Source organism: Trichechus manatus, unplaced genomic scaffold (assembly GCF_000243295.1).
Source record: "Trichechus manatus latirostris isolate Lorelei unplaced genomic scaffold, TriManLat1.0 scaffold00110, whole genome shotgun sequence".
Lineage (NCBI taxonomy): Eukaryota > Metazoa > Chordata > Mammalia > Sirenia > Trichechidae > Trichechus > Trichechus manatus.
Genome location: NW_004444046.1, coordinates 7,806,662 through 7,830,835, shown reverse-complemented (window position 1 = coordinate 7,830,835; position 24,174 = coordinate 7,806,662). Strand labels below are relative to the sequence as shown.

Here is a 24,174-nt window from a genome sequence, read left to right as displayed (position 1 = left end):
AAAAAATGGCTAACAAACACATAAAAATATGGTCAACACTGTTAGTCATTAGGGAAATTAAAACAATGAGAAGGCTACGATGGCTATAATAATTAAAAAAAAAAACTCAGCAATAAAATACTAACTAGTAGCTCAGGAACAAACTACTAGCATACTACATGATACGAGAAACCAAACACTGTAAGACTGCGCTTACATGAAATGTCCAGAAAGGAAAATTCACAAAAGAAATTAGAATTACTGGTTGCCTGGGGCTGGGGCTAGGAATGGGGATTAACTGTAAATGGGCATGAAGGATCTTACTCGGAGGATAAAAATGTTCTAAAATGGATTTATGGTGATGGTTGCATCATTAGGAAGTCACTGAATCTAAAAGTCATTGAATTGTATATATGAAATATGTTAATTTTATTATATGTAAAATATACCTCAAAACGTGGTTTTAAAAAATCATGCATTTTTAAAATTAATATTTTAAATTTTGTTTTAATTTCTAATAAAGTAATAAATACCGATAGATTAAAAACTAAACAAAACTTCCACAATATATTTTGACACAGTGGCTGCAACGATGGGCTCAAGCATAACAATTGTGAGGATGGCACAGGACTGGCAGTGTTTCGTTCTGTTGTACAGAGGGTCGCTATATTTGAAGAGTGAAAACGGAACCTGAGAGCAAATAATTTAAGAATCACTGTCTTATACTAGAGAGCCCCGGTGGTAGAGTGGTTAAGCACTTGGCTGCTAACCAAAAGGTCAGTGGCTCGAACCCACCAGCTGCTCCACAGGAAAAAGAGGTGGCAGTCTACTTCCTTGCTAACCCTATGGGGCAGTTCAACTCTGTCCTATAGGGTTGCTATGAATTGGAACCAACCCGACAGCAGCGGGTCTTTGGTCTTATAGTAGCAGATTCAGAAAAGTTGAAATGGGGGGGAAAAAACTACTCTCAATAGCATAAAAGTAAAATCCAAAGCAAGACTATCTTAACAGTCCACAAATCAAGAATTGGAAGGTTTAGGGTGAGGTGCAGAACTCAAATTCTAGTAAAAAGACCAGACTTAATGGTCTGAGACTGGAGGAACCCCAGAAAGCATGGCCCCTGGACTGTCAATCCAGAACTAAAACAATTCCCGAGGCCAACTCTTCAGACAAAGATTGGACTCGATTGTGGGACATAAAATGATACTCATGAAGAATGTGCTTCTTAGCTCAAGTAGATACATGAGACTAAATGGGCAGCTTCTGCCCAGAGGGGAGATGAGAAGGCAGACAGTGTCAAGAGCTGATTGAATGGACACGGGAAATCAGGAGTGGAAAGGAGAAGTGTGCTGTCACAGTATAGGGAGTGCAATTAGGGTCACGTAACAATGTATGTATAAATTTTTGTCTGTGAGAGACTGAACTTGAATAGTAAACTTTCACTTAAACTACAACAATAAAAAAAGAAAAGAACTGGAAGGTTTAACTATTCAAAACTGTCACTTGAAAAATAAAAGACAAAAATTATAAATAAGACTAACCTACAGGCAATATAACATAGCAGATTCCAGCACTGACTGTTGTGTGCTGACAAGTCGATGTCGACTCATGTTGTTATTAGGCGCCATCAAGTCGGTTCCGACTCACAGCGACCCTCTGGACAACGGAACGAAACACTGCCAGTCCTGCACCATCCTCACAATCATTATGCTTGAGCCCATCGTTGCAGCCACTGTGTCAACCCATCTTGTTAAGGGTCTTCCTCTTGTTAGCTGACCCTCTACTCTACCAAGCTTGATATCCTTCTCCAGGGACTGGTCCCTCTTGATAACATGTCCAAAGTATGTAAGATGAACTCTCGTCATCCTTGCTTCTAAGGAGCATTCTGGCTCTACTTCTTCCAAGACAGATTTGTTCATTCCTCTGGTAGTCAATGGGACATTCAGTATTCTTCGCCAACACCATAACTCAAAGGCATCAATTCTTCTTTGGTCTTCCTTATTCATTGCCCAGCTTTTGCATGCATATAAGGCAACCGAAAACACCATGGCCTGGGTCAGACACACCTCAGTCCTTAGTGACATCTTTGCTTTGTAACACTTCCAACTTACAGCAACCCTTTATGAGAGTACAAGTGCCCCATAGGCACTGACTACCTAGGTTTAAATCCTGCCTCTGATACTTGTTAGCTCTGTGCCTTGTGTCCTATGTGCCTATTTTCTCTTCTGAAAAATGAGGATAATAAACATTCATACCTTATAGAGGATAAAATGAATTAATACTTGTAAAGCACTTGGAAGCATCTCGACAGATAGTAAGTGCTCAATAAGCTATTATTAACTATATTTTCCTATATAAATATTTAATATAAACTCAAGGGGACATTTGGAAAACTGTAATGCAAAACAGAAAAAAACCTCTAGCTCTGTCACTATAATTTAGAGGTACCTTTTTAAAGCATACATATAAGACTACAGAATAGCTGTATATATATACATATGAATAATTTAAACCTCTAAAATAAATATTTATACAAGAACACTGTTATCAGAAAGCAAAGTAATCTCTTGGCACTCTGAAAAGTATCCACTCTCTGTTCCTGGTAAACCTTTAATTCCTAATGCCTGTTGATAAAATGGGGCTCTGGTGGCGCAGTGATTAAGAGCTCGGCTACTAACCAAAAGGTTAGCAGTTCAAATACACCAGCCGCTCCTTGGAAACCCTCTGGGGCAGTGTTATTCTGTTTCTGCCTTCATCTCTAAGTATTAAGGGGAAAAGGGACTAAGCTTGGAGAGATTAAGTAGTTTGCCCCAAAGCACACAGTCGTGGACCAGTCTTCAAACTCAGGTTTATCTGACTCCAGATTCCATGCTATTCCACTTGATTTACACCACAGTATCCCCCCTCCCCAATGGGGGAAATGGGGAGGCATACTGGCAGCCCAATTTCCAAAAGCATTACTCATAGTCTACCATTTCTTGTAATATTTCTGTGGGAAAATGCCTGACCCAATTTAGGACAGATACTAGGATATAACTCCTTCTCCTTGTCCACAGTACATCAGGGAGTCTCCCAACTTTACCTCCTGGCCATACGAAAGAACCCTATAGTTCTAAGACATAGCATAGCTCCCAAAGCCTGGGAAAGGCTGTTAGAAAAGTCGGGGTCAGGGCCAAGAAAGCTAAGCTACTTCCTTTTTGTCTTCCTCATTAAGATTTCTTCTATATGGCTACCACCTACTTTTATGACTACGGTTTTGCTTTTACCTAGTTTATTTACTTCAGAATAAACCAAATTAGCAGCTTCCCCAATATACAGCTGTTCCTGAAACAAGTACAAGATACTTTTGAGAGTTAAACTAAAATAACAAAAGATAAACATATGATGAAAAAGGACTCCCTCCAATCCTTCCCTTTCTCTTTTGTTTGATTACAGTTCTATTCAAAAGCAGGTATTTGCACATCAAGGACTAATGATTCATTCATTTCTCCCGAAAAGGAAAAAATCACTTAGGGAAAGAGAGGTTGATGACAACTTCCAAAATTCCTTTCACCTTAATCCAAATATCAGCAGCATACTAGACCCTGGAAGCAAAGAATGATGGGACTAAAAGCATCCACATAGTATCTAGATGAGGAGACAGACTGAGTTCTAGTCCTGAATCTGAAATTTAAAAGTAGCATGACCATCATTCAACAAATATTTATTGATGATAATCCAAGTGCCAGACAGTGTGGTTGTAAGTACCAAAAAAAAAAACAAACCCACTGCCATTGAGTCAATTCCAACTCATAGTGACCCTATAGGACACAGGAGAACTCCCCATAGGGTTTCCAAGGAGCGCCTGGTGGATTCGAACTGCCGACCTTCTGGTTAGCAGCCGTAGCTCTTAACCAGTGTGCCACCAGGGTTTCTGGTTGTAAACACAGTCAGTATAAAATGGTTTTGACCATACACAAAACTTCTGAACACTAGTTTACTAAACTTCTGAGTTTAGTATATAATTAACATCAATAGCTATTGTTCATTATTGAATGCTCAATAAGTGCCAGGCACTATGCTCAGTAACTTGTATGTATGTAAAGAAAAAAACAAAAAAAAAAACTTCATGACAACTAATGAGTCAGATACTACCAACCTCATTTTACAGATGAGAAACTGAAGCACTTGAAAGTCACCTGACTTCAAACCAAAATCCGTTTTATTCCTGAGTCGATGGAATACTACTAAATACAGCTACCAGTGCTTTCAGAAATATTTAATGAGATATGAAAATTGTACAAATTTAACACACATTTACATGGTTTGTTTATATATTAAAATAGTGTCCACAGCACCATCATCAATAAGTAATATAGCATAGTGGTTAAGAGTACAAGTTTTAAAATCAGATGGACAAGGGGTCAAATCCTGATCCAGCAATTATTAGAAGACTGACTTTGGAAAAAAAATTAATCAAAAATTAAAATAGTTAAGGTATTGTTAATCTAATAATTTAGCAATTAAAAATGATTACAAGAATTCTATCTTCTTGGTTATGCTTAATAAATGTGGTATTACTCAATACATGGTTGACATTTAAAAGTAGAAAAGAAAAAGTGCTATGTATAAAAAAAGATGAAAGAAAATAAAATACATCAAAATTTTAGAAGTATGTGGGTGACTGGATTATGAGTATTTTCCATTTTTCCTGATTTAACAAAAGTTTGACAGCACATACTGGTTTCATGTTAGAAAAAACAAACTTTAAAATTTTTTAATGTGTGAGAAATCTAAAATTGGCTGAAAAACAAGTAATAGTTGCAATACTGGTAATTTAACTTTACCAAAGAAGCTTAAAGAATTAGCTAACACATGAGAAAGTTAAAGGGTGACAATCATTTTCAAAGCTCCACTGACTCAAAGAATTTGATTTTCTGAATTGAGATTTTGATCCTGTATACATAAAAAGTATCACATTTTGTGAAAAGGAGCCTGCAAACTCACACTGACTAAATGTTAGACTGACGTAAGTTCAAACTGACGCACAAAGTAGTGGTAGAACACCAAGATGAAAACCTACTTGACTTCCCATTCTACATTTATGCCTCTCAGTGATTCTTAGGAAGCAAAAATATTCCAGGAATACTTTCCTCTTCAAATGTTCACAACCCTAACTGGAATGGATAAACTAGCCTGAAAATATGCAGCTTTTTTCAAATTTAGAGGTTTAAGATTTCCTTTAACAGTTCCTTTGAGATCTAGAAATTGATTGAAATATGATTTCAATAAAATAAAAAATACAGGCATTTGGTAAAATACAAGCATTTGGTAAATGGCAACAATTGATAGATCTTTCATATTTTGTTTATAATGTGCACTGAAATCAAAGGCAATTCAATGTATTTGAAAATATTCTATAATTCAGATTAGTCTTCTTTACTGGAATATGGAATAAACATTATTATGGGATGTTTTGAGGAGAAAATTGATCAATTTTGCTCAAGCACTTCACAAGAGAAAATAAAGCTAAATTACTTTTAAGAGTTCAGCTAAATATGCCCAAAAAGTACTTTAATGTAAGAGACAGATACCTGGAAATCATGGACCCTTAGTCAAAAGAAAATCATTAAAAAGAGGATAGCACTCTCTCATAGGATTTTGGCATTTATCTGCCCAGAAGTAGAGAAATAAATTAAATGACCTCCAAGTCCCTTCCAGCTTCACAGTTTTTAAATAAACCAAAGCAAAACAAAAACAAACAACCCAAAGCCAACAATAGTAGAAAAATAGTAATAGGAGACATACATTTCTATAGAAAAGACTTAGTAAAGTCTTAATCTCTCATTGTTAGGATTAATCTGACTTTAAAAATAGGCAAAGAATAAACATTAATAAGGCACTGGAGCAAAGGGACAAATGATTCAAAGGAACAAATGAGTAAAGATGTTTTAGGTACAGAACTTAGTTAGCTAATCTGAAGTGCCTGAAAAATCACACACAATCCAAAAAGAATTACTACCGATTCCAACATATACAAGTTTACCTTTATCTTAGTGTGCACATCAAAGATATCTGGGATGCTACCAAAAATAGTCTTAATCTCTTCTGGTACAAGGATAGGTCCACCACGTTGCCCTTCCTCTTCTAATGGAATCTGAAATAACTAAAAGAAGAAAAATATCCTAGTTTAAGTAAATGTGGGGAAAGGAAAAAACGTTAAATATAGATGATGTTAAGGGAGAGACAAGATGCTGGTGGAAATAAAAAAGTAACAAAAACATACTTCTTAAATTTTAAGACACTTTTTTTTCTCATACATTTTCTATTACACGTAGATATATAATAAACATGTCATAAACATGTTATCTTTATAATGTTAGAAGCTAATCAAAGTTTACAACACAGTTCTATATTATCAACCATCAAAATTGTTAGTATGATTTAAGAGTAATTTCTACTTTTTATTCAAGTTACTAAGGAAGAAAGCAAAAAGCAATTGGTTATTTTCAGACATTTACTTAAGCACTAAACGTTTTAGAAATTGCAGGGTAGAAACTTCATTTAAGTAAAAGAGACTGGATTTGAAGCAAGAAGACCTGTTTGGGTCCTGACTCCTTTTCTTACCAGCCACTTGAATATGAATAAATCAATTAGTCTCTCTCAATCTAACTTCTTTTATCTATAAAATGTGAAAATATGCCCTATCTTAGAGTTCTTGTCTTAATTTGAAAATACGATTTTAAAATTTTGCTTTATTTTTAACAGCTTTACTGTGGTATAACTGACATTCAATAAACTGTACACAGTTAAAGTGTATAATTTGATAATTCTGACATATGTATACACCGGTGACACCATCATCACAATCAAGATCTTAACATATCCGTCACTACCAAGTTTCTCCATGATCCTTTGCAATCTCTTGCCCTCACTCTTCTTTATCACCAGCTAACCATTGATCTGTTTTTTGTTATTACTAACTAGTTTGCATTTTCTAGAATTTTATATAAATTAAATCATACAGTATGTACTTTTTTGCCTAGTTTATTTCATTCGATGTAATTATTCTGAGATTTAGCCATGTTTGTATCTAAAAAAAAAAAACTCGTAGAACTAATAAGTGAGTTTAGCAAGGTCACAGACACAAAGTCAACACACACACACAAATCAACAGTATTTCTATATAGTGGTGATGTACAAATGGAAACCAAAACAGAAATAGTAGTATCATTTACAATTTAAAAAATGAAATACTTAGGTATTAATATTAATAAAACATATTCAGGATCTATATGCTAAAAACTACAAAATGCTGATTAAATAAATCAAAGACGACCTAAATAAATGAAGACATACCATGGTCACGGATTGAAAGATTGGATAGAGTAAGAATGTTAATTCTCCCCAAAACTGATCTACAGATTTAATGTAATGCCCGTCGAACTTGCAGGACTTTTTGTAAATATAGAAAACTTGATTCTAAAAATATATACAAAAAGGCAAAGAACTTTTTACTATAAATCTGCAATAATCAAGACTATGTGGTACTGATGAAAGAAGAAACATACACAGATCAATAAAACAGGATAAAGTCCACAAACAAACCCATGCAAATATGCCCAAGTGATTTTTGACAAAGATGCAAAAGTGGTTCAATGTAGAAAGACAGCCTTTCAGCAAATGATATTTGAACATCATTTGCCATAGGCAAAAAAAAAGTCATTCTTAACCTAAATGGATCATAGACCTAAATGTAAAGTCTAAAAGTATGAAAATTTTGGAAGAAAACATAGGAGAAAATCTTTTTAACTTAGGCTTAGGCGAGGAGTTCTTAGACGTGACACCAAAAGCATGATATATACAAGCATAAATTGGACTTCATCAAAATTAGAAATTTCTCCTCAGAAAAGACACTGTTAACAGAATGAAAAGACACATTATAGACTGGAGAAAATATCTGCAAATCACATATCTTGCAAAGGACTAGTTTCTAAAATATATAAAATACTCTCAAAAGTCAATAGGAAGAAAACAAACAACCCAATATAAAAAACGGGCAAAAGGCTTGAACAGTTATTTCAACAAAGAAGATATACACATGGCAAATAAGGACAACATCGTCAGCCATTATGGAAATGAAAATTAAAGCCATGATGAGATACAACTACACACCTACTATAATGGTTAAAACAAAACGAAGTGATAATACCCAGTGCTGGTGAGAATGCTGAGCAACTAGACTGTGCATACACTGCTGGTGGGAACAGTAACATCTCTCTGAAAAAAGGTTTGGTAGTTTCTTATAAAATTAAACATAATTTACCATATGATCCAGAAATCACACTCTTGGTGTTTACCCAAGAGAAATGAAAACAGCCCAAATATCCTTTAATGAGTCACTAAACTATGGTATATCCATACAATGGAATACTACTCAAAAATAAAAAGGATCAAACTATCAATATACAGAACTTGGACAAACCTAAAAGGCAAGCAGCTTACATACTAGATAATTTCATTTATATGATATTCTCAAGAAAGAAAAAAATTATAGTGATGGGGAAGAAACTGGTGGTTACCAGAGGCTGGAGTAGGGAAATGGTGTGACCATAAAGGAAAAGCATGAAGGAGTTTTTTGGGGGATGAAAATATTCTGTATCTTGGTTGTGGTAGTAGTTACATAAATCTTTACATGTGTTAAAATTTATAGAACTATACAGCAAAAATTATGGTCAACCTCAAATTATATATCCAGTAAGATGTAACTTTGGAGCCCTGGTGGCACAGTGGTTAAGTGCTCAGCTGCTAACTGAAAGGTCAGCAATTTGAACCCAGCAAGCTGCTCCACAGGAGAAAGATTTGGCAATCTGCTTCCATAAGGATTTACAGCCTTGGGAACCATATGGGGCAGTTCTATTCAGTCCTATAGGTTCGCTATCAGTTGGAACTGACTCAACGGCAATGGGTTTAAGATGTAACATCATTTCACACCAACCAGAACGGGAAAAAAAAAATTAAAGATCAAGTACTGCTGAAAATGTGGAACAACTGGAATTATTATACACTGCTGGTATGAGTATATAATGGCAACCGTGTGTAATTTATCATCATCTAATAGACTTGTTGATGCACATAGCCTATGACCCAGCAATTTCAGGTTTTTATTCAAAAAAACCACCTGCTAATGTTCTTAAGCATCACTGTTAGTAAAAAGAAAAACTAAAAGTGGAAATAACCTTGATGTTCATTTAGAACAGTTAAATAAACTGTGGTATATTCATACATGAAAAAGAATTAATTACAGTGCAATGACATAGATGGATCTCAAGAACATTTCCAACAAGTGAAAAAAGCAAGTGAATAAAAAACATATACAATAGGATTACATTTATATATTGTTTGTTTTCTTAGAAATATGTGGTAGATCTATAAAGGAAACGATAATCACAAAATTCCAGATAGTGATAATCTCTGAGAAAAAAAAAGGATGGAATTGGGGGAAGAAAATCAATAGAGGTTTCAAGACATTTGTAATCATTTATAAACATTCTTTTATCTAGTCAACATTTACTTAAAAATTCTAAATAAAAATATTCAGGCAACCAAAATAAATCAAGGTTCATTAAAACCTCTCAGTTGTCTTAAGACATGAACCAATGGTCTACTGTATTTGCTTTAATCAAAAACTATTGATTCTTTTCAATATTTCTCATCTATCTTCATTTTCATGGACACTGTTCTCAAAAGTTCATGTTCTCAAAATCTCACACCAGGACTGATGAAGTAGCCACCAAATTGGTCTCCTTGCCTCTACTATTTCTCATCTCTAATACCTCCCTCAAAGTGAACCACGGTTATCTTTTGAAAATGAAAAGTCAGATGATGTCATAGATCCTCCTTCTTCATCACAAATTTTTCTACAGCTTACAGATGACACAGCCCACTATTCAAAGGCCTTCTCTAATCAGGTCTCACCCACAACACATTAGCCATTGCTGTTGAATCAATACTGACTCATAGCAATCCTATACCTAAGAGTAGAACTGCCCCACAGGGATTCCAAGGAGCAGCTGGTGGATTCAAACTGCCGACCTTTTGGTTAGCAGCTGAGCTAGGCAATCTTATCTCAACTCTCACTGTATCTGAAATTCTCTTCCAACCCCCTGAACTCACCCTTAAGCTCTAGCCTCCCTAGATGACTCATATCTTGAGTGATACACATTTTCAATTGTCCGTATTGTTTGCCCTATCTCAAATACACTTCTCACATTCCTTGTATGTACCAATCACATCTATACTTAAAATTTACTTCAATTTTTATCTTTGAAGCTTTTTCCAATGCACCAAACAAAAAAAAAAAATCAAACCCACTGCTGCTGAGTTGATTCCATTGTCTCATAGCAACTCTTCCAATATACAACCCATTGAAAATTTCAGCCCAACACCTTCCCTAAAACTGTAAGAGTAGTAAAACTCTCAACTCACAAATCTCCTAATTCCTTAACTAAAGCTCTTACTTGATGCTCATAACCTTCTGCTTCATAATTAGTTGTTTTTTTTTTAACCTCTTCCAGTCTAAGATCCTTTAAAACAGAAACCCTCTTCAACATTTAATGCAGTAATTTTATTAGTAGACAAGCAAGTATTATATGGGATACTAAATAAAGAAGCTGCTGGCTATTCATTTAACTTTGGAACTAAGTTAAAATTTGGTTATTCTAAATTCAATTCCAAAAAAACTACATCAGTTCTAAGCTAAAACCTAAAGAAAACACTATCATGAATTTAGGCCACAATCTTTCAAATAAAATCTTTGATGAATTTATATGAAGTAAAGTGATATGAAACTTTGTCTCTAGTCTTAAGACTTCCTAAGGTTTTTAAAACTAGTGAATTTAATTGATATGTAAATTAGTGTTCTGAAAATCCTGTGGATTTTACTATGGCCTGAAACGATTTACATTTCTGGTAATAAATGCTACCCAAGTACAAGAATAGTATATGCCAAAGGGATTTTCTGCTACCCAACTACATTTTGGCTCACTATACAAACTTCAACAATGATAAAGGACAATGATGAATCTGTGAACATCTCACAACATGGATGAATCTGGAGAGCATTATCCTAAGCGAAATAAATATCATATGACATCACTATTATAAAAACCCAAGAAAAGGTTCACACACAGAAAAAAACAATCTTCGATGGTTACAAGGGAGGGAAGGTTAGGGAGGGGAAATCACTAACTAGATAACAGACAATTGTTAACTTTGGTGAAAGGAAAGACAACACACAATATAGGGAAAGTCAGCACAACTTGACCAACGCATAGCCACAGAAGCTTCCTAGAGACATCCAAACACCTTGAGGGACCCAGTTGCTGGGGCTGAGGGCTGGGGATCATGGTCTCGGGGGACACCTAGGTCAACTGGCACAACGTAATTCACAAAGAAAATAAATGTTCTACATCCTACTTTGGTGAATAGCGTCTGGGGTCTTAAAAGCTTACAAGCAGCCATCTAAAATACATCTCTTGGTCCCATCATATTCAGAGCAAAAGGAAAATGAAGAAAATCAAAGACATAAGTAAAATATCAGTCTAAACCACAGCCTCCACCAGCCTGAGTCCAGTACTAGATGGTGCCTGGCTACCATGACCAACCGCTCTGATAAAAATCACAATAGAGGGTTCCGGACAGAGCTGGAGAAAAACACAGAACAAAATTCAAATTCACAGAAAAAGACCAGACTTACTGGTCTGACAGAGACTGGAGGAACTCTGAAACTATACCCTCAGATACCCTGCTAACTCAGAACTGAAGCCACTCCTAAAGTCCACCTTTCAGCCAAAGATTGGACAAGCCTATAAAACAAACAATAACACACGTGAGGAATGTGCTTCTTAGTTCAATCAAGTATAGCAGACCAAATGGGCAACACCTATCCAAAAGCAAAGACAAGAAGGCATGAAGGGACGGGAAAACTGGCCGAATGGACACAGGGTGTAAAGGGAAAGGGGGAGAGTGCTGACACTTTGCATCACAAAACAATTTGTGTATAAATTTTTGAATGAGAAACTAATTTGAGCTGTAAACTTTCACCTAAAACACAATAAAATTTAAAAAAAAAAAACATGAGCTAAAATTTAGGACCCCCCTCAAAAAAATTCATTATAACCAAAAAATGGTACTATTTAAATCAAACAATCTCCTTGATTGGCTAAAACAAGTTGATGAATAAAAGACAGTACTACAGCTGTGGCATGCCCTTAACAGCAGTTTTGGTCATACATTTTCATTTTTATTATCTATATTCAAATCCTATGCGTATATGTAAACATAAAATATTTCCAATTTTTACTTACGAGCATTAGAACAGAGATCATTTTGAAAGCAAATTTATACTTACCTGAATTATTGTCGCCAATATATTTACGTAATTACTTTCAGTCTGATAGAGTTCTTTTGCAACTTGCCACCTGGCTGACTGCTTTAGAGGAACTGGAGTGGAATTTTTAGAAGACTTAGTACAAGACTTTGGTGTTTCTGAAAGGTAAGAAGGAGAAATGATAAATGAAAGTCAAATATAAGAATCAAACTTAGTACAGACTTAACAGGGAGGGAGGGGAATATCTATGCTTATCAATATACCATCTTATAGATTTTTATTGTAAAATTACCTCATAGGATAAGTCCAGCAAAACATGATGGTAAAAAGTATCATCAACTCCAAATTGATAGCCATTCTACTAAATAAATGGCATGTACTCTTCAAAACAAAATCCTCACAACTGGACCAATAAGCAACATTATGGTAAACAAAGAACATACTGAAGTTGTCAAAGATTTCATTTTACTTGGGTCCACAATCAATGCCCAATCACAAGCAGCAGTCATGAAATCAAACGATGTATTGCATTGGGCAAATCTGCTGCAAAAGACCTCTTTAAAGTGTTGAAAAGCAAAGATGTCACTTTGAGGACTAAGGTGCGCCTGACCTAAGCCATGATATTTTCAATCGCCTCATATGCATGTGAAAACTGGACAATGAATAAGGAAGACAAAAGAAGAACTGATGCCTTTGAATTATGCTGTTGGCAAAGAATACTGAATATACCATGGACTGCAAGAAGAACAAACAAATCTGTCTTGGAAGAAGTACAGCCAGAGTGCTCCTTGGAAGCAAGGATGGTGAGACTTTGTCTCACGTACTTTGGACACATTATCAGGAGGGACCAGTCCCTGAAGAAGGACATCATGCTTGGTAGAGTTGACGGTCAGCGAAAAAGAGGAAGACCCTCGACAAGACGGATTGACACAGTGCTGCCACAATAGGCTCAAACATGGCAACAATTGTGAGGATGACATGGGACCAGGCAGTGATTCGTTCTGTTGTACGTAGGGTCACTATGAGTTGGAACCAACTTAACAGCACCTAACCACAACGGTCTTCAGAAATGTCAAGATCATTCTTACAGGTTGAATTTTGTCCCCTAAAAAGATATATTGAAGTCCTAACCCCAGGAACCTGTAAATGTGACTTGTTTGGAAATAAGGTCCTTGAAGATGTTATTATTTAGCGTGAGGTCATACTGGAATAGTGTGGGCCCTAATCCAACGACTGGTGTCCTCAAATAAAGAGACACAGAAAAGGATACAGAGGGAATGCACCCATGTGAAGATGGAGGCAGAGACTGAAGTGATACGTTCACAATCCAAGGAATGCCAAGGACTGCCAGGAACCACCAGAAGTTAGGAAGCAAGAAAGGATCTTCCCCTAAAGCCTTCATAACATGACCCTGCCAACACCTTGATTTTGGACTTCAAGCCTCCAGAACTGTGAGACAATAAATTTCTGTTGTTTCAAGCCACCCAGTTTGTGGTACTTTGTTATGGTAGCCTATGAAACTAATATAGTTACTAAAGGCAAAAAGACTGAGGAACTGTTCCAGATTACAGGAGACCAGAAGGACAGAACATAACAACGTATGATCCTTCCTGAATTGGATCCTAGACCAAGAACATAACTTTTTTCCTCATTTGCTTATGTGGTCCTCTAGACAAATGTATGGCTGTCTCATAGGGCCAGGATATGTCACTACATATACTGAAGTTAAGACAGTGGTGAGATAAAGATGTCATTGAAGAAGCCAGTTGGCTACATAGGCAGTACCTCAAAGAACAGAATTACCTTGGTGAAGGCACCAATTCTGGACCTATTGGAGGTTTTCAGCTTTGCAGATTAAAAAATAAAATTTGCCATGCACCCCAAAACTAAAATTGATCAGGTTCAGGTAGATTGACTCACCCTAACGAGCACTGACGGCACAGTGGTTAAAGCAATCAACTGCTAACCAAAAGGCTGGCAGCTCAAAACCACCAGGGGCTCCTCAGGAAAAGATGTGGCAGTCTGCTTCCATAGAGATTTACAGACTTGGAAACCCTATAAGCCGCTATGGGGGGTTGCTATGAGCCGGAATCGACTCGACAGCAGTGGGTTTGGTTTTGGTTTAATCAAATACAGAAAATCTGATATTCACTCTAAGATACTGCTTCATTAATTTAAAATGAAAAATTTAAGAACCATTACATGGAAAGTCAAATCATAATCTAATCTGCCCCTACTGTGCTAATATCCTTCTGTTTTCTTTTGTTCTTATTGTTAGGTGCCGTTGAGTCAGTTCCAACTCGTAGTGACCCCCATGCACAACAGAAGGAAACACTGTGCGGTCCTGCGCCATCCTCACAATCATTGCTATGTTTGAGCCCATTGTTGCAGCCACTGTGTCAATCCATTTCATTGAGGGTCTTCCTCTCTTTCACTGATGCTCTACTTTACTAACCATGATGTTCTTCTCTAGGGACTGGTTCCTCCTGATAACATGTCCAAAGTAAGCAAGATGAAGTCTTACTATCCTTGCTTCTAAGAAGCATTCTGGCTGTACTTCTTCCAAGACAGATTCTGTTTTCTTTAGGGGTTCCTTTTCTTCCTCCTGTTCCCTAAGCTGCATATTCAACCTTTAGTCCTTTATGATCAGCTCTAACCATTCCACACCCTTGTTATCATAAAACCAGTAAACTCTCAGATCTATATATCTAACCATGAGACCTCTCCCGAACTCCCATTCAACTTTTCCAAAAGCCTTCTGGATACATCTACCTTAATGTAACCTGGACTTTTCTAAAACTGCACTAACTTCCTCTATAACATAAGCTCCCTATAAATCCTACTTATGCCAAAGTAACATATTTTTTTCATCTAATACTTTGCCATCGTCTTCTCTTGCTACCTTCCTATTACTCAATTCTATCAATATTTCTTCAATGCTCCTTACTTTTCTTTCCAACCATGATTTAACCCAGTTCAGGCCCTGATCACCTCATGGTATAAGTCACTGTAGTAGCTTACTGGAAAGTCTATCTGTCTCCAAACAGCCTTCCTTCTAATCATTCTCCAGATCAATCCACTACAAATTACCTATTCAAGCAATTTGCTATCTGACGAATTTCTAAAGTTTCTTGTTGAAGACAATATAAAGTTCAGATATGCCAGTCTAATTTCAAAGTCCTCGGGTATTAAAAAAAAAACAAACTCGTTGCCATCCAGTTGATTCCAACTCATGGCAACGCTACGTGCTTCAGAGTAGAACTGCGCTACAAAAGCTTTTCTTTGCTATAATCTTAAAAAAAAAGTAGAGCGCCAGACCTTTCTTCTGCAGCACCACTGGGTGAATTCAAACCACAAACTGTCTGGTTAGTAGCCAAGAGCAAACCATTTGTGCCACCCAGGGACCTCTCCTCTATTATTAAAGTATTAGGCCCCAATTAACCTTTCTAATTTAACTGCTAGTCCCTCATCCTGCAAGCAAACTGACCCATTCATTATTCCCTCAAAACTTAATTTGTATGCTGTCATCTGTATCCTTGGTCCTTTTTATATACTCAAACCCACCTCACTTTTCTACACCTACCTTAAACTCACTTTCAATTCCTTCCATGAATACTGAGTGAGTAGCTACTCTATATTAGGCACTGGGAATAAAGCAGTGAATAAGATAGCAAGGTTTTTGTTCTCTTAGAGCTTACATTCTAGTGAAACAAATCAAACAAAGACATAAACAAAGAAGATAATTTCTAACAGTGGTAACTGCTACTGAAGACAACAACCAGGTAAATGGTTGGTAGGAAGGAACAGGGGCTTGACCTGATAAGACATCTTTGAGGTAAAGGGGACAAGTAAAAAGTCCTGAGGTACAGATGTGCTAGAAATATTTGAAGAATGACAAACAATAGCATAACTGAAGCTTAGAGAGTATTGCTGGAGAGCACAATACTTCATGAGGTCAGAGGGACGTGAAGCGTGGTTACATAGGGAATTGAAAGCTATGATAATGCAAAGCCACTGAACGATTTTAAGCAGAGGAGTGACATGATCTAATTTCTATTTTTTAAAGGCTTCTCTAAGTGCTGCAGGAAGGAATGTATAAATAGAAATGGAAAGACTACTGTAATAGTCTAAGAGAGATCCTTTTTATAGGAAAGGCTGATAAAAGGGTGATAAAAGGAACTGAGGAGTTGAGTAGCAGAGAATTAAGGGTTCTAATTTGGTTATGTTAAGTATACTAGATTCTATTAGACACGGACAAGGAAGCAGTTGGAAAGAGAAGATAAATTTGAGAGTCATCACCACGTAAGTGTTATTTAAAGCCATGGAATTAAATGAGATCATTTAGTGAGACTATAAGAGAAAAGAAACAATGACTTGAGAGTAACATTCAACATTCTGCATTGGAGGAGAAGTTAGACAAAGAAGAATAAGAAATGAGTGATGTCATGAAAGTCAAGAGAAGAAATCGTGTCCAAGAAAAGGTAGTTGTTCATGTGCTGAACACTGTTGATTACATGAAAACTGTCAATCTTCCCAGCAAGAGTAATTTTATGATACTGAAGTCCAGTTAGAATGGATTGAAAAGACAATGGGAAGCAAGGAAATGGAGACCACAGACCAAGGTAATTCTTCAAAGAGTATTGATGTGATGGGGCCATGGGACAGTAAGTGGAGAGTGTCATAATGTCATGGGAAGGTTTCGATTGTTTCTTAAATCTAAAAAACACCACAACATATTTGCTCACACTAAAAAAAAAAGGAGAGAAATTGATAATCAGGAGACAGAGGTTAACTGTAGGAGGCTTCCTGCATCAGTTCAGCAAAGTGAACTCACACTAATCTCATTGTACCTATTTTCTCGATAATTCATGTGATTTTGTCTTCTGTGATTTTGTTTAGCTAGTGCTAAGAAGCTGCTCTTTGAACAGTTCTAACACTCTCTACTTGTGTGACCCCAACCAAGTTACTTAACTCCTATGTAGCTCAGTCTACTCATCTGTAAAATAGGGATAAGAAAGCCTATCTTAGAAATACACAAAATAAAAACAGCACTTAGCACGTAGTAAGCAATCATTAAATGGAGACATCATCATGTTTAACGTTTCATGAGTCTTTTCTCCTCAGCTACAACAAAGGTAATTAAAAGCAGAGCCTTTCAAATTCACTATAATTGGGATTTATCTATATTCTAACAATCACTTCATTCTACTAAATTTTCAAGATTAATTTTTTTAAATGTGAATTACCTCCATAGTTTATGCTAGATTCTGGTGTGTTGGAGATATCTAGGAGTGACCCGATAGAAAGGGAATGTTCAGCAGACGGGCGCTTACGGGGAGGGAATGGTGACATGTCTGTTTCTCTTGACAGCTGAGCAAGTGTGTCTTTTAAACGACGTCTTTTGCGATTGCTGTTTGGGGTATTTAGAGAAAGCAGTGACACCGATTTCTTGAGCTCAGGAGTATTAGCCTGCAATCCAAAACACAAAAGGTTAATTTAATTCCATGGCTCCTTACTGAGATAGAAACAAGAGAAAAATACATTTATGCGTCTGACAAAATCTGAATTTTGCACAATAATTTTATAATCCTACACTCTGTCAGGCAATTCAGAAGCTTCATAAAACATAATAGTCAGAGGACCACTGTAATTGTCTAACCTCTAGTACCTCATTCTTTTTCTTCACAGCCCTATCATCATTACATATTCGTCTCCATGCTTGTTTACTGTCTACTCCCCTTAGGCCAGAAACTTCACGAGGACAGGGACCATTTATATTTTGTTCACTGTATCCCTAGCATTTAGCACAGTGCCTAGACACAAAACCAGAAAACCAAACCCATTGCCATCGAGTCAATCTCGACTTATAGTGACCCTATAGGACAGAGTAGAACTGTCCCATAGGGTTTTCAAGGAGCGCCTGGTGGATTCGAACTGCAGACCTTTTGGTTAGCAGCCATAGCTCTTAATCACTATACCACTATGGTTCTGTTAACAACACATAATTTTAAGAGATGTCTCCCTAACTCTAAAGCATATTCTTTAAACTTTATGTTAAGAATTTTACACTGAGAAAAGAACAGTCTGAAAGAGCACAATACAGAATCTACTTTAGATTTTGTGGAAACATAATCAATCCATATTTCACCCTTGATATTCTACTAAAAATTATTACATCTTAAACTGAAATAATGTTTCCTTAAAGCCTACTCTTATCCTTTATTCCAAGCCTGCTCCTCTCCTCACCAAGATCCAGCACAAAGGCTGGATTTTGACTACACTCTGCTACTGAAGTCATTTTTTTTAATGACATCACTCCCCTTAATGTCCTTGAATGTCTCCTCAGTACTTATAGGATAAAATCTAAACTCTTTATCATATTAAATACTTCTTGATTCTGTCTACTTATTAAGCTTTATCTGTTGGTCTTCTTTTCTACACTCTCTTTCCAGAAGCCATACTAAACTACTTGCTATTTTAATGCCCTCCCAAGCTTTCACATCTCTCTTCCACTCTCAACACCTGCTGTTCTGACTTGAATGCCCTTATTCCATTAACCTGGTAAGTCTGATCAACACTAATTAGCTCTTTTCAATCCTGCGGAATCTCACAGAAAGAGTCAGGGTACCTAAAATACATTAGCATATCGTAAACTAAATGTGGAGCCCAGGTGGTGCAGTGGTTAAGGGCTCGGCTGCCAACCAAAAGGTAGGCAGTTTGAACCCACCAGCCACTCCACAGGAGAAAGATGTGCAGTCTGCTTCCGTATTGTTTACAGCCTTGGAAACCCTGTGGGTAGTTCTAGTACTGTCTTACAGGGTCGCTATGAGTCGGAATAGACTTGAGGGCAACGGTTAAGCTACTTGTAACACATCATTCTGTATGGTAGCTGTTTGCATATCTATCTTTCCATCACAGAACAAATATTAAGGGTGAAAATGCATACCTTTTCATATAAATACATAGTTTCTCCAGCTCGGGCATCCATTTGAATGCTTCCCCAAAACCACTGTTAGAGAAAGAACATTTTCATTAAAATTTAAATTCTACCTTATCAGAAAAGCTATTAACAGTGTTAAAAATAAATCTTGTTCTAGAATTACTCGCCTCTTGCTTAACAACATAAAGCTTCTCTGAAGGTTCAAACGGAAGCTCTTTTACTATATTCTCTTCAACTATAAGGTGAGTGCATCTTTCATCTCCAACTGGTAAATAGCTACCTCCTAAAGAGGAAAGCATACAAGCATACATAAACCAAACTATTCATCTCTAATGGGACATATTCACCAGGAAATGATCAAACAGGCCTAGTGGATAAATCCTACATTAACTTCTAAACTAGGCTAAATTCTACCTTGCATTTCAGTCATTTCTTCCATGTTGGTTTTCTCTTCATCTGAAAATCCCAGGAAACTTAAAACGCAATCTTGGAATGGAGGAACTTTAAACTCATTTTTAAAGTTATCGGCTGCTGCACAAAAATCTCTAAAAACAAAATACACTCTTGTAAAACCAGTTTAACTTAAATTCAGATAAGTTAGGTATATGATTTTTCAAAGCTATAGTAATTCTCAAGGCTCTCAGCATATTCTATTTATTGAAAACATTTTACATCATGTTCTGAAATGTTCACAAAAACATCACTAAAAGGAAAAACCAACCGTGTTCTCAAGTTATACCAGAAGAAACTTCTGACAAAATTTGGTCACAGGTAATCTTTACAGAAAGATTCAAATCCCTGCTCTTATCTGAAAGTTTATATGCATTCCAGGGCCCTATAGTTTTATGAAATCTTAAGCAACAATGAAGAGCAGTAATGCAAGGAATCATGAGGTTGGAAAGTTTTGCAAACAAGGTAATGAATTACAACCACCAATTAAAATGCAACCAGACAAACATAAAATAAGAAAAAATATAACACAATTCAAACATCTCAACACATTAAGTTTACAGTGTTTAAATCTATTTCACAAGGTAAAATCCAAAGTCTTTTAATCTCAATTTTCAATAAATTTTTTTTTAACTTTGCTTCTCCTAGACTTTTTTTTTTAAGCTACCTAAAGACTGAATTCATTTTTTTCTATACAATCTATGAATTTAGGCTTTTGATGCAGGGACTTATCTCTAGACCATAACATGTTTAACTCACATAATGAACAACTGAATTTCTAAACACTTAACTGTTCATTCCTCCTTTCCCAAGCTTTATAAATCCATTCTGGCTTCATAATAGGAGTACCCAGGCTCACAGCAACCTAAAAATGTAAACATTATGATGAATTTTCACTAAATAACTGCACTCGTGGAAATTCTAAGAAACATCAGTTTTCTACAGGGATACACACTCCTTGCAGTTTTAGATCATCGTTCACCTGGTTTGTGACAAAATATAAAGAAAAATTAACAGTAAAACTAAAGTTTAAATAGTTTTAAAACAGTTCCATGGTTTCCAAACTGCTTCCTTATTTTATTTTAAATAAATATATCTCTGAAGTTGATTAGTTCATCTGTATCATATTTTTTTCTTCATGTTTCCTTCCTTGAAAATACTGAACCCCCCCCCAAGATACACTACAGAAGAAAACATCTGATTAAGTAACTAATACCTTAGATAGGAGATGGTAAAAATATCTCCCAGGAATTCAGTATTACCCTAAATTTGCCATTCATTACATAAATACTCTGTGAGGGAGGATGGAACAAAGTGATAAACTCTTCCTAAGACATTCAGTACAATCTTTAATTAAGATTTCAATCCTAATAAAAGTAATTTGTCCTGTTTTTTTTAAATAATTTTCACCAAGACAAATTATAGAACCATTTTATAAGAACATAGCTCTATTGTTTTTAAGAATACCTAGCGAAGAGTGAAATATTTACTCGCATTACTTCCTGACCTCCTTATTCACCAATGGTCATGGTAACCTTGGCTAATATTAATCTGCCTGCAATGTTGTCCATCAACCAACCTAACAATCCTACTCATCTTTTAGGACTTATCTCAAGTTTCACTGTCTCCTTAAAAACTAAAGGACCATACTCCTATGATTTAAAATTTTTACGAAATGTACTCATAGCAAAAATGGAATTTCGATGCTAAGTAAGTTATGGGAGAAATAGAGGGAAAGTGCTATTATTAAACTCATTCCAAAATAATGCTATATCGAAATAGACAAAAATAGTTGAGTTTACATACCCTAAATTTTTCTCCTTGCGTATAATTTGCCACCAAATGTGTAACTTTTGAATTAAAGTCTTTTCGAATAACTCCACCCATATGATGGACCAATGTCACCAATCTGACCTCAAAAGAAAAATCAAGCAACATTGACTTCATTGTTAATTTGAACAAAATTTTAAACTATGTTTAAAATTCATATAGGATTGACTGAATACTTTCTATTTTATCTCAAAATAAAACATTAAAGAAAAGATTAGTTTGCTGTACTGACATAGACAAAATTAAACATAAAGATAAGCTTAGTAAAGATCATCATCCAGAACTAAGGTAATTAAACAACTGGCTTTCATTCTGCCCAAATATATTACTTTTTTCTACATCAGATTATATCACATCAAAAATCTTCCCATACCTGAACATCATTCACCTAACTAATTTCTGTTTATTTCAGGGTTCAAAATTAGAGTAATACCCATTAGCTCCAACATAGAAAATCTTTTCAACAAAAGAAAAAGTCTCTATGAATTCTCTAAGGCAGTAAGAGTACTTTGAGGCTGGACTTAAAAAAACTAAATCCATTGTCACTGAGTCGATTCCAACTCATAGTGACCCCACAGGACAGAGTAGAACTGCCGCATAGGGTTTCCAACGTTTACAGAAGCCGACTGCCACATCTTTCTCCCGTAGAGCAGCTGGTGGATTCGAACCGCCAACTTCTCAGAAGTTGAGCACTTCACCACTGTGCCACTAGGGCTCCTTACATAACAAAAAATCGCAATCTGTAAACAAAAATTTCAAATAACCAGTGTGGCTGATATGATACATAAAAACAAAGCAGTCAAACAGATTTGAAATTTATTTATTTTTTGTTAATACATATGCCAGGCATCATACATAAAACATTAGTTTCTTTACAAGGCTCTTCAGAATTTCTTTAAAAAGTTTAAAAACTGCTATATCCATAATACTTTCTCCTTCAGTGTTTTGTTTTTCAAATAAAACCATGATACAACTACCAAAAACAAACTGTCAGCTTAAATTTATTTTGGTGGAAAAATATTCTCTGAATAGAATTTACTTTGAAATACTTACTAGTTCTTCTTTCTTCCTGAATCCTGTAAAGCATAGCACCAGATTTATCATACTTGTACAATAGAGTGGTCGACATGAAAATGGCAAAGGCTGAAAGACATAATTTTAAATCTGTGAATGTTCTGTATAGTAGAAAATAGATAGCATTTTTCTCGTGCTAAACATATCTGCCCTCTAGTCAATAATCAACTTTTTCAATTCAAAGATTTACTGGCATTTTTCAATATACAATAAAAAATAGCAAAATACCAGACTGAAAATTTCACAATAAAAATGTCCCATAATATGCCAATCAGTGTACATATGTATGTATATGACTCCCAAATCATATTTGACACCCATAATGTAAACAGTTTACTACTGGCAAATTTAACATAAAGAAAATATTTATAACCAAACTCTTTGTTCCAAATCATACTTTGACATATTTAAATGTTATCTATAAGCAAAGATTTCAGACTCCATACACTATTATAAATGTTTCCAAATAATGTTATTAAAAGAGGTTAAAGGCATTTTATGATAAATACTAGGTAAATATAACGCATATACTTCAACCAAATATGATTCCAATGTTTTAGCTAAAAAAATGAAGACAATATCAGAGAAACGGGGAAAGGTAAAAACAAAACCTAGTATACTTGATCCCTGGTGGTGGTGCAGTAGTTAAGCACTCCACTGCTAACTGAAAGGTTGGTAGTTCAAACCCACCAGCCACTCTGTGGGAGAAAGATGTGGCAGTCTGCTTCTGTAAAGATTTACAGCCTTGGAAACACTAAGGAACAGTTCTTCTCTGTCCTATAGTTTTGCTGTGAGTTAGAATCGACTCGATGGCAATGGGTTTGTTTTGTTTTATTAAGCAAGATCCTTTTCTCACAATTTTCATCTTTAAAAAGTTTATTTGATTTTTAAAACACCTCCAAATCAAACATTAGAATTAAAGTTATCATGTGCTTATCACTAGCATCTGTAACAACAGAAGCACAATGACCTAAGCAATTTTAAAGGAGTAAGGCAAGAGTTCCTGGGTGGCACAGTTAAGCACTTGTATAAAGCCAAATGTTTGGCAGTTCAAACCCACTCAGAGGCACCCTGGAAAACAGCCCTGGCAATCGGCTTCCAAAAGGTCATAGCCTTGAAAATTCTATGGAGAACTTCTATTCTGTACACATGCGGTCGCCATGAGTACTAATCAACTTCATGGTAACTAACAATAACAATGGCAAAATGTAGCAAAAAAAAACAGAGGCTGATTCTATTACAGCCTTGAATTGAAATGTCGTTAAAAAACAAAAAGCTAAAAACAATTTTCCTGATTTAAAAATCAAGCATTAACCAATAAATATGGAAACGTGGTATCTATTCTGTGTGGAAGAAAATAAAAGTGTGTGTGTATATATGCATGCAGAGAGAGAAAAAGAGAGTGAACCTGGGTGGTAGATTAATGTGCTCAGCTGCTAACTGAAAGGTTGGAAGTTCAAGTCCACCCACAGGAGCCTTGGAAGAAAGGCCTGGTAATCTACTTCCAAAGAATCAGCCATTGAAAATCCTA

General features: G+C 35.8%; 1 protein-coding gene across 5 annotated transcripts in view; it reads right to left on the bottom strand.

Annotated features, from left to right (window-relative positions):
* Positions 1–24,174, bottom strand: part of ECT2 (epithelial cell transforming 2) — a 70,740-nt gene that overhangs the window by 41,509 nt on the left and 5,057 nt on the right. For 3 of the 5 annotated variants that reach the window (XM_004383481.2, XM_004383482.2, XM_023737949.1), the window contains 9 exons: positions 22,623–22,712; positions 21,546–21,653; positions 20,531–20,604; positions 19,704–19,834; positions 19,457–19,572; positions 19,296–19,358; positions 17,596–17,818; positions 12,371–12,507; positions 6,005–6,124 (listed from right to left, as the gene is read on the bottom strand). In XM_004383481.2, the coding sequence (XP_004383538.1) occupies positions 6,005–6,124; positions 12,371–12,507; positions 17,596–17,818; positions 19,296–19,358; positions 19,457–19,572; positions 19,704–19,834; positions 20,531–20,604; positions 21,546–21,653; positions 22,623–22,712 (1,062 nt within the window). The remainder of the gene's footprint in view (positions 1–6,004; positions 6,125–12,370; positions 12,508–17,595; positions 17,819–19,295; positions 19,359–19,456; positions 19,573–19,703; positions 19,835–20,530; positions 20,605–21,545; positions 21,654–22,622; positions 22,713–24,174) is intronic. The other 2 variants (XM_023737950.1, XM_023737951.1) reach the window with 2 other exon arrangements.